This window comes from Hordeum vulgare, chromosome 7H (assembly GCF_904849725.1).
Source record: "Hordeum vulgare subsp. vulgare chromosome 7H, MorexV3_pseudomolecules_assembly, whole genome shotgun sequence".
NCBI lineage: Eukaryota > Viridiplantae > Streptophyta > Magnoliopsida > Poales > Poaceae > Hordeum > Hordeum vulgare.
In genome coordinates, this window is record NC_058524.1 from 67,361,977 (window position 1) to 67,373,350 (window position 11,374).

The window sequence follows — 11,374 nt, forward strand, 5'->3', positions numbered from 1 at the left end:
TCAGCATGGAGCCTCTTCATGCAATTTATATACTAACATGACTCAAGCGGCAGTGCCACAAGTAAGTGGTACTATCATCATTTAACTCGTATCTTTTGGCACCAATGTGTAACACTACAATCGAGATTCAATAAACCATTGAAGGTGATTATTCAAGCAAATAGAGTAACCATTATTCTCTTTGAATGAATGATCGTATTGCAATAAACACGATCCAATCATGTTCATGCTTAACGCAAGCACCAAATAACAATTATTTAGGTTCAACACCAATCCCGATGGTAGAGGGGGCATGTGACGTTTGATCATATCAACCTTGGAAACACTTCCAACACGTATCGTCACCTCGCCTTTAGCTAGTCTCCGCTTATGCCGTAGCTTTCATTTCGTGTTACTAATCACTTAGCAACCGAACCGGTATCCAATACCCTCGTGCTACTAGGAGTACTAGTAAAGTACACATCAACATTATGTATATCAAATATACTTCTCTCGACTTTTGCCAGCCTTCTTATCTCCCAAGTATCTAGAGTTGCTCCGCCTCAGTGACTGTTCCCCTTATTACAGAAGCACTTAGTCTCGGGTTTGGGTTCAATCTTGGGTCCCTTCATTAGCGAGCAACTGTTTTGCCGTTTCACGAAGTATCCCTTCTAGCCCTCCCCTTTCTTGAAACTTAGTGGTTTTTCAAACCATCAACTATTGATGCTCCTTCTTGATTTCTACTTTCGCAGTGTCAAACGTCGCGAATCGCTCAAGGATCATTGTATCTATCCTTGATATGTTATAGTTCATCACGAAGCTCTCAAAGCTTGGTGGCAGTGATTTTGGAGAACCATCACTATCTCATCTGGAAGATTAGCTCCCACTCGATTCGAGTGATTGTCGTACTCAGATAATCTGAGCACACGCTCAACGATTGAGCTTTTCTCCTTTACTTTGTGGTCAAAGAATCTTGTTGGAGGTCTCGTACCTCTTAACAAGGGCACAAGCATGAAATCACAATTTCATCTCTTTAGAACATCACTTATGTTCCGTGACGTTTTAAAACGTTTTCGGTGCCTTGCTTCTAAGCCATTAAGTACTTTGCACTGAACTATCGTGTAGTCATCAGAAACGTGTATGTCGGATGTTCACAGCATCCACAGACGACGCTCGAGGTGCAGTACACCGAGTGGTGCATTAAGGACATAAGCCTTCTGCGCAGCAACGAGGACAATCCTCGGTTTTACAGACTCAGTCTGCAAAGGTTGCTACTATCAATTTTCAACTAAATTTTCTCTAGGAACATAAAAAACAGTAGAGCTATAGCGCAAGCTACATCGTAATTCGCAAAGACCATTAGACTATGTTCATGACAATTAGTTCAATTAATCATATTACTTAAGAACTCCCACTCAAAAAGTACATCTCTCTAGTCATTTGAGTGGTACATGATCCAAATCCACTATCTCAAGTCCGATCATCACGTGAGTCGAGAATAGTTTCAGTGGTAAGCATCCCTATGCTAATCATATCAACTATACGATTCATGCTCGACATTTCGGTCTCACGTGTTCCGAGGCCATGTCTGCACATGCTAGGCTCGTCAAGCTTAACCCGAGTGTTCTGCGTGTGCAACTGTTTTGCACCCGTTGTATGTGAACGTTGAGTCTATCACACCCGATCATCACGTGGTGTCTCGAAACGAAGAACTGTCGCAACGGTGCACAGTCGGGGAGAACACAATTTCGTCTTGAAATTTTAGTGAGAGATCACCTCATAATGCTACCGTCGTTCTAAGCAAAATAAGGTGCATAAAAGGATTAACATCACATGCAATTCATAAGTGACATGATATGGCCATCATCACGTGCTTCTTGATCTCCATCACCAAAGCACCGGCACGATCTTCTTGTCACCGGCGCCACACCATGATCATCCATCAACGTGTTGCCATCGGGGTTGTCGTGCTACTTATGCTATTACTACTAATGCTACATCCTAGCAAAATAGTAAACGCATCTGCAAGCACATATGTTAGTATAAAGACAACCCTATGGCTCCTGCCGGTTGCCGTACCATCGACGTGCAAGTCGATATTTCTATTACAACATGATCATCTCATACATCCAATATATCACATCACATCCTTGGCCATATCACATCACAATCATACCCTGCAAAAACAAGTTAGACGTCCTCTAATTTTGTTGTTGCATGTTTTACGTGGTGACCAAGGGTATCTAGTAGGATCGCATCTTACTTACGCAAACACCACAACGGAGATATATGAATTGCTATTTAACCTCATCCAAGGACCTCCTCGGTCAAATCCGATTCAACTAAAGTTGGAGAAACCGTCACTTGCCAGTCATCTTTGAGCAAAGGGGGTTACTCGTAACGATGAAACCAGTCTCTCGTAAGCGTACGAGTAATGTCGGTCCAAGCCGCTTCAATCCAACAATACCGCGGAATCAAGAAAAGACTAAGGAGGGCAGCAAAACGCACATCACCGCCCACAAAACCTTTTGTGTTCTACTCGAGAAGACATCTACGCATGAACCTAGCTCATGATGCCACTGTTGGGGAACGTCGCATGGGAAACAAAAATTTTCCTACGCGCACGAAGACCTATCATGGTGATGTGCATCTACGAGAGGGGATGAGTGATCTACGTACCCTTGTAGATCGCACAGCAGAAGCGTTAGAGAACGCGGTTGATGTAGTGGAACGTCCTCACGTCCCTCGATCCGCCCCGCGAACAATCCCGCGATCAGTCCCACGATCTAGTACCGAACGGACGGCACCTCCGCGTTCAGCACACGTACAGCTCGACGATGATCTCGGCCTTCTTGATCCAGCAAGAGAGACGGAGAGGTAGAAGAGTTCTCCGGCAGCGTGACGGCGCTCCGGAGGTTGGTGATGATCTTGTCTCAGCAGGGCTCCGCCCGAGCTCCGCAGAAACGCGATCTAGAGGAAAAACTATGGAGGTATGTGGTCGGGCAGCCGTGAGAAAGTCGTCTCAAATCAGCCCTAAAACCTCCGTATATATAGGTGGGAGGGAGGGGAGGAGGCAGCCTCAAAACCTAAAGGTTTGGCCGAAATTGGAGGTGGAGGAGTCCTACTCCAATCCTACTTGGAGTAGGATTCCACCTTCCCACTTGGAAACTCTTTCCACCTTGTGTTTTTTCCTTCTCAAACCTTATGGGCCTTAGTGGGAACTTATTCCAGCCCACTAGGGGCTGGTTTATCTCTTCCCATAGCCCATGAGACCCCTTGGGGCGTGACACCCCTCCCGATGGTCCCCGGCACCCCTCCCGGCACTCCCGGTACACTACCGATGAGCCCGAAACTTTTCCGGTAATGCACGAAAACCTTCCGGTAACCAAATGAGGTCATCCTATATATCAATCTTCGTTTCCGGACCATTCCGGAAACCCTCGTGACGTCCGTGATCTCATCCGGGACTCCGAACAACATTCGGTAACCAACCATGTAACTCAAATACGCATAAAACAACGTCGAACCTTAAGTGTGCAGACCCTGCGGGTTCGAGAACTATGTAGACATGACCTGAGAGACTCCTCGGTCAATATCCAACAGCGGGACCTGGATGCCCATATTGGATCCTACATATTCTACGAAGATCTTATCGTTTGAACCTCAGTGCCAAGGATTCGTATAATCCCGTATGTCATTCCCTTTGTCCTTCGGTATGTTACTTGCCCGAGATTCGATCGTCAGTATCCGCATACCTATTTCAATCTCGTTTACCGGCAAGTCTCTTTACTCGTTCCGTAATACAAGATCCCGCAACTTACACTAAGTTACATTGCTTGCAAGGCTTGTGTGTGATGTTGTATTACCGAGTGGGCCCCGAGATACCTCTCCGTCACACGGAGTGACAAATCCCAGTCTTGATCCATACTAACTCAACTAACACCTTCGGAGATACCTGTAGAGCATCTTTATAGTCACCCAGCTACGTTGCGACGTTTGATACACACAAAGCATTCCTCCGGTGTCAGTGAGTTATATGATCTCATGGTCATAGGAATAAATACTTGACACGCAGAAAACAGTAGCAACAAAATGACACGATCAACATGCTACGTCTATTAGTTTGGGTCTAGTCCATCACATGATTCTCCTAATGATGTGATCCCGTTATCAAGTGACAACACTTGCCTATGGCCAGGAAACCTTGACCATCTTTGATCAACGAGCTAGTCAACTAGAGGCTTACTAGGGACAGTGTTTTGTCTATGTATCCACACAAGTATTGTGTTTCCAATCAATACAATTATAGCATGGATAATAAACGATTATCATGAACTAAGAAATATAATAATAACTAATTTATTATTGCCTCTAGGGCATATTTCCAACACGAACCTCCACCGGACGACATGACGAAAAGAAGTAGTCGCAAACTCGCCGAAAGTCGCTTAGACGCCTGCCCCACGGTGGGCGCCAACTGTCGTGGGTATAAGCCTGACAGTAGATGTGTAGGGTACGAATAGGATGGGCAGAGTCCTAGCTACGGCGAGAATGTATGAGTTCAGGCCCCTCTGCGGTGGAGGTAATAGCCCTACGTCTCAGTGCTCTCGGAGCTTGTTGTCGAGTGGAATATGGAATACAATGATTTGCTAACCCCTTTACCAGTGGGGGAGGGTGGCTTATATAGAGTGCGCTGCCCTCCACAACGGTTCTGGTATAGGGGTGGAGTAGTGGCGATTGAATGCGTACGTTATAGATAACGTACGACCTAAATACTAATAAATGCACCTGGAAACGTACGACCGTTTCCCTCCAGGGGGGTTACGATGTACCGAGTGGTATCTAGTCGGTCAGCTTGATATCCTCCGAATGTTAGTCTCCGACTGGATCATCGAGGACCTGTTACCGACTGGATGATGGGGATTCCTTAATTCAGTCGGAACTGACTAAGGCCCTTGTCCTTTGGGAGGGGTAGTCCTTGGGTAGGACCTACAGGTCAGGCCTATGACCCTACCCTAGGACTATAACCCCATCAAACATTTATTGATGATTAAGCTTGGTGTGTGTGTTGGAACCACTCATCAAGAATTATCTTGATACTCATTTAATTTTTTTAAGAGATCATGTTTATCTTGATAGTCATATCAAAATGGTTGTATGCATCCCTAATTGATGCAAAGGTCGAGAAGTGGAAATCCCTTCCATGATTAAAAACATTTTTAATACATGTTTAACATTTTTCTAATAAAAAATTATTATTTTAATACATGTTCAACATTTTTCCAATACATTTTTTTAAATTCTTTATTACCATTTTTTAAATACAAGATTAACATTCTTTGAATAATTAGTTAACTTTTTTCCTACACATATTTTTTTCAAATACCTGATTAACAATTTTCAAATGAAAATATTAGCATTTTTTGAATATGTCTCAACATTTTTTCTATACACATTTAACATTTCCAAACCTTGATTAACATTATTCAAACACTTGTTCAACATTTTTTAATACATGGTCAATATTTTTCTATATAAATTTAACTTATTTAAAATGCTTGATCAACAATTTTGAAATACTTCTTTAATTTTTTTTAAATGCTTGATTAACACTTTTATATACATAATCCGAATTTTCATATATTTTTAAATATGTGGTCAACATTTTTTATACACATTTAACATTTCTCAAATGCTTGATTCTCATTTTGTTTGAAGTGCAAAAAAATATTTCATGAATACGTGGTCAACACTTTTCTATATACATTTAACATTTTTCAAATGTTGGAACAACATGTTTCAAATATTTGAATTTTTATAATATATATTTATATTTAGAATATTTTAACGTATAGATGAAAGCAAATAAAATAAACCAAAAAACGAGACATAAAACGTAAAAAGAAACCAGAAAAATGGATGTTGTGTCCTCCTGCACTCCTGGGCGGCCCATCTCGGTCTCCCTTCAACGAGGGTTAGAGCATCTCCAACAGCCGCGCAAAAAGGCGCGCGCGTGCTAAAAAACGGTAGTTTACCGCGCGCGGGACTGAAATGCGTGCTCCAGCGGCGGCGGGAAAACCGCGCGCGCGGGAACCGCTAGCGCGCGTGCGAAAAGGCGGCAGCTCGCGCGCCATTTTTGCGGCGCCGCGTCCCGCGCGCCCATAAAAGGCAGCGCGCTGCCCTGCCTCTCGCGCCGCGTTCTCTCTCCCTCTGCCGCTCGCGCCGCCGCCGCGTTCTCCCTGCCTCTCGCGCGCGCGCTCTCTCTGCCTCTCGCGCCGCCGCCGCCGCCGAGCCACCATGCCGCCGCGCCGCCGTTCTGCGTCGGGCTACCGCGGTGTTGCCAGCGCCCCAACGGCGGGTTCTACGCCGAGATACGCTCCGGCGATCTCCGGCTGAGCCTCGGCACCTACGACACGGTGCACGAGGCCGCCCGCGCGTTCAACGCGGCGGTGTGGCGCCTAGGCAGGCCGCGACTGCAGATGAATTTCCCCGACGTCCGCACGCTCTAGTAGGCATTAGACCTGGCCCCACCGCCTCGTCTAAACTCCGCACAAGACCGTGCGGAGCACACTGCGCTGCAGCGCCGCCTCCTCGTCGCCCAGGAGGACGAGCGGGTCATGGCGGAGTGGCGCCGGCGCCACCCGGAAGACGTCGCCTACGAGCAGGAATACTGGGAACGGCGCCGCGAGGAGGACACGCGCCGGCGCCGCGAGGAGCGGTTGGACAGACGTCGTCGGAAGGCTTTGGCGTGTGCGCAGGCAGACCTCGTCAATGCAGGCGGGAGGTCCTTCTTCACTGAAGAAGATGAACGTTGGTTTGACATCTGGCTGTCAACCTTCGACGACACCGACGATGATGGTGGTGCAGATGACTGGAGCGACTAGGATTAGTATTTTTTTATCGAACTATCTAGCACCGAACTATCTATCTATGTTTTCGAACTACCTATCTAGTTGCTATCTATGTAAAATAACTTTGTATCTTTTTTATTTAAATGCAATCTATTTATTAAAAAAAATTGTGCGCGCGCTGCATTTTTGGACACTGCTGGAGCGGCGCGCGCGCTGTGCATTATAGCGCGGCTGTTGGAGCCAGCGCTGCGCGACGCGCAAAACCAGACGACCAGCGCACGGCAAACTCGTTTTTTAGGCGTAGCGCGAAGCGCGTCTGTTGGAGATGCTCTTACGACCCTCTAGCCGCTGACGGCGTCCCAAATCTGTGTGTTGCCGTTGTAGGTCGCGAAATAGGAGGACCGACTTTGCATACAATATCCATCGCGAATTAGCTTAGTTAGATCATAACTCATCTTAGATTCATTTTTATTTCTTTAGATTACATTTTCATATAGTTAACCTATCTTTCCTGCTACATTTGGTTTTTTGACGTCGTCCAAGCCCCTGTGGCTATCTCATTCAATCCAAGTGTTGGCGTGCTGCTAGTGTCGAATGGCCGTCCTGTTCGGGCTAGAAGTGCGTTTGCTACCATGGCAGTGTGGTACGAGCTTCGTCGGGATCACATCCACATCAACACCAGTTGTTTTCGTGGTCGCCTCGCGTGTGGTCGAAAAGTACTCGACGACAGGGGCTGGCCTAACAACAAAGACGGAATTTGACTCTGAGTAGAAACTTGCTCGGATGAAGCCGATCGGCCGGTCCAGTCGACGTGACGGAAGGATATGGGACGACGCCGCGACTACAATGAAACAAAGATGTCGCTTACAGTGCTGCAGAATTCCATGCCATCTACTCGTAGTTTGGAAAACGTACCCTAGTGGCTCGCCGTGCTCAACGTGTTTTCATCGCACAGCTAGAAAGCGGGCATGTTATTAGCACCGGCGCTACTATTGTGCCGGTCTCAATCCTCATCAGAACTCAGAGCTACAGCAATGGCTGTGCTGAAGCTCTGCTTGTGCCTCATGCTCGTCCACCATGCCGCCGCTGTCTCCTTCAGCCCCGGCGATTTCAGAGCGGAGGACGACGCGAGGATCACCGACGGCAGGATTGACCTCCTCGGCGACAAGAATTTTCCAGGCTGCCGAGCAAGGGGCCGCGTTCTGTACAAGCAGCCGGTGCAGCTCTGGGACGCCACGGGCGAGGCGGCCAGCTTCACCGCCAGCTTCAACTTCACCATCCAATCTTTGGATGGCGGGAAAGGCGGCCCTGGACACGGCATGGCGTTCTTCCTCGCACCGTACATGCCCGAGATGCCGCAGGAGTCCTATGAAGGCTGCCTTGGGCTCTTCGACGAGACGGCGAATATGGCGAGCGCGTCCGGCAGCGCCAGATTCGTCGCCGTCGAGTTCGACACCCACCGTGACCCGTGGGACCCGAGCAGCCGGCACATCGGCGTAGACGTCAACAGCATCGACTCACGCGGCAACTTCTTGATCTTGCCCGACGACAGCCTCGTCGACGCCGGCGTCATGTCTTCCACGGTGAAGTACGACAACTCCACGACGAGGCTGGACGTCGTCCTCAGCGTCGGTGACACCACTTACAACCTGTCCGCCACCATCGACCTGCGGAGCTTGCTGCCGGATCAGGTCTCTATAGGCTTCTCGGCGGCCACCGGCGCAGCGTTCGGCAGCAATCACACGGTACTCTCGTGCTCCTTCCAGTCCACGCTCCCGACGGTGACCACAAGCACGCCCCTCCCGTCTACCTGGTCAACCAAGCTCATTGCCGGGGTTGCCGCCGCAGCCGTGCTGGTGCTCCTGCTCGGCGTCACAGTCGCGGTGCTGCTCCGGCGTGCAAGCAGGAGAAACGGGCAACCGGACGACAAGGACATGATGCTTGCCGGCGATATGACTCCGGACTCCCTCGACATGGACGACGATGAGTTCGGTTCCAGCGCGGGACCCCGGCCCATCCCGTACGCCAACCTAGCGGCGGCGACGAGGAACTTCGCGGAGGAAGGGAAACTGGGGCAGGGCGGGTCGGGGTCGGTGTACCGTGGCCACATGAAAGAGCTCGGCGGCCGCGACGTCGCCATCAAGGTGTTCTCGCGAGGGGCGTCCTCGGAGGGGAGGAAGGAGTACAGGTCGGAGGTCACTATCATCAGCAGACTGCGCCACCGGAATCTTGTGCAGCTCATCGGCTGGTGCCATTGCCGCAGGCGGCTGCTGCTGGTCTACGAGCTCGTGCACAACGGCAGCCTCGATGGGTACCTCTACAGCAAAAGCAAAGAAGAGGTTCTGACATGGCAAGTTAGGTATGCATGCTTCCAGTCCATGTCAGTCGTATTCTTAACTTGATTTCGTATCTTGACTAAACTGAGCATAATTTTGGACCATATATGTTTCTACCTGAGTCCAAATTCTGGACAGTGGCTAACTACACACGATAGTCGTTCAAAACTGAGTCGGAGTGCTTGGATCAGATCTGATTTTACTTTTGTTATTATCAGATACCAGATAACTCTTGGATTGGCGTCAGCCGTGCTGTACCTCCACCAGGAATGGGATCAGTGCGTCGTCCACGGTGACATTAAGCCGAGCAACATAATGCTGGACGAGTCCTTCAACACCAAGCTAGGCGACTTTGGCCTATCGCGGCTCATCGACCACGGCATGAGCTTGCAGACAATGACAGGCATGGCGGGCACCCCGGGCTACCTCGACCCGGAGTGCGTCATCACCGGCAAGGCGTCCACCGAGTCCGACATGTACAGCTTCGGCGTCACACTGCTGGAGATCGTGTGCGGGCGGCGGCCGATGGCGCCGCCCAGAGACGGTGCCAAGGACGGCCAGGTGTTCCGGCTGCTGGAGTGGGCGTGGGACCTCTACGGCAGGGGCGCCGCCCTCGACGCCGCGGATGAGCATCTCGGCGGCGTGTTCGACCGGTGGGAGGTTGAGAGGGTGGTGGCCGTCGGGCTGTGGGCAGCGCACCCCGACCCCAAGATGAGGCCGGCGATCAGGCAGGCCGTCGAGGCGCTGCAGTCAAGGAAGTTCAGGATGCCGGTGCTGCCGCCCAAGATGCCGGTGGCCGTGTACATTCAGCCTTTTGCAGCCTCCACCATGGAGTACAGCGATACCACCACCACTGTCGGGTCGTCGAACAGCCGTACAACGGCGACGCAATCTTCAAATACTAGCATGCCAGCGGCTGTCAGCGAGGAGCTGGTTTGATGTTTTCAACCAGTGAGTCGTACACTTCAGAAATCAGAATTCGGTTTTGATCCAAGGACTGTGGAATGTTCACCCACATCAGCGTGTGCGCGCGACGTCGCTCATGGCAGCGGCAGTTTTGAGGCTCACAACGCAACATCACTGCTGTGGCATTTCCTTGGTTCTTGGCATCCCCAAGACTTGTCTTCGTCATCTGCGTCAATGCCAGATGTGATTGGGATTGATGACCACAAGTTTGGTGGTTACAGGGTCTTGGAAGGGCATTATTGCAAGATTTCCCTTTTTTGGGTCTTTTCTGTAATTTTTCTGGTGTCCTATCTCTCCGGCTTGTTCCCGACAGATGTCATGTGTATGTGTTTGTGGCATTTGTCCAAAAAAACACTTTTGAGTACATAAAAATAGTTCAGATTAACCTATACCATTTCATAATATAAGAAAGGACATGATGTTTCTTTTTATGGTAATATGTATCTCATTCCTATCATAAAGATCAAATTAAAAGTCACGTGAAGACCGACATGACAAAACTAAAAAGATAGAAGAACATCGCTGAATTTGACACCAACGTCTGTCATCTATCTTCGGCACCACCACGACACCCATCAAAGAAAAAACTAACGGATCACCTCCTCACCCGAGCTCGGCGCGACTCCATCGCCGATATACAACTTTGCGGACCTACAAGATGGCTCATCAAATATGAAGCAATTATCGTTGAACGAATCGGACCGGAGCAACACCCCGGACGCGCCATCAAACTCCAGATCTGACATCCCACCACGACTAAGACGTCGATGGAGGAAACCATACCTGCCATCCATCAACCAAGAACCGAGCACATGTTTCGTCTTCCAGATGTCGTCGATGCAAACCACAATCTCCATCCGCTCGTGGACTACCTCCCAAGCTACGCGCTAATGCTGGAGCAGACGTCATCAAAACGGTAGAGCCTGAGGACACAGGTCCACAATAAGGATGTCGTCACCGCCACGATATCCTCGCTTGAACAGACTGTTTTCCAAATCCATCATCGACTGTAAAGACGATCGCCTAGAATCCAGAGCTTCTTTGTTCAGCATCGCCGTCGCCACCACCAATGCTAAGACGTTGAATGACCCAAAGCATAAGCTAATAGGTCCCTAAACCTAAAGCAAAAGCGATCCACACTCGTGGGATCCGGCAACCCCCCTCACGACTGGTGATCAAGAGGTCGCCATCGGAGGAGAGCCGCCGAAAAATGGTGCCGAAAGATTGGTTCTCTTGGCGGTG

At 49.3% G+C, this 11,374-nt stretch overlaps 1 protein-coding gene across 1 annotated transcript; it reads left to right on the forward strand.

The window, feature by feature from the left end:
* The first annotated feature begins 7,724 nt into the window (after positions 1 to 7,724).
* LOC123408923 (L-type lectin-domain containing receptor kinase IX.1-like) lies at positions 7,725 to 10,517 on the forward strand. The gene is made up of 2 exons (XM_045101951.1): positions 7,725 to 9,189; positions 9,385 to 10,517. The coding sequence occupies exons 1-2, from the start codon at positions 7,799 to 7,801 to the stop codon at positions 10,103 to 10,105; spliced, it is 2,112 nt and encodes a 703-aa protein (XP_044957886.1). The 5' UTR covers positions 7,725 to 7,798; the 3' UTR covers positions 10,106 to 10,517.
* The last annotated feature ends 857 nt before the right edge of the window (positions 10,518 to 11,374 follow it).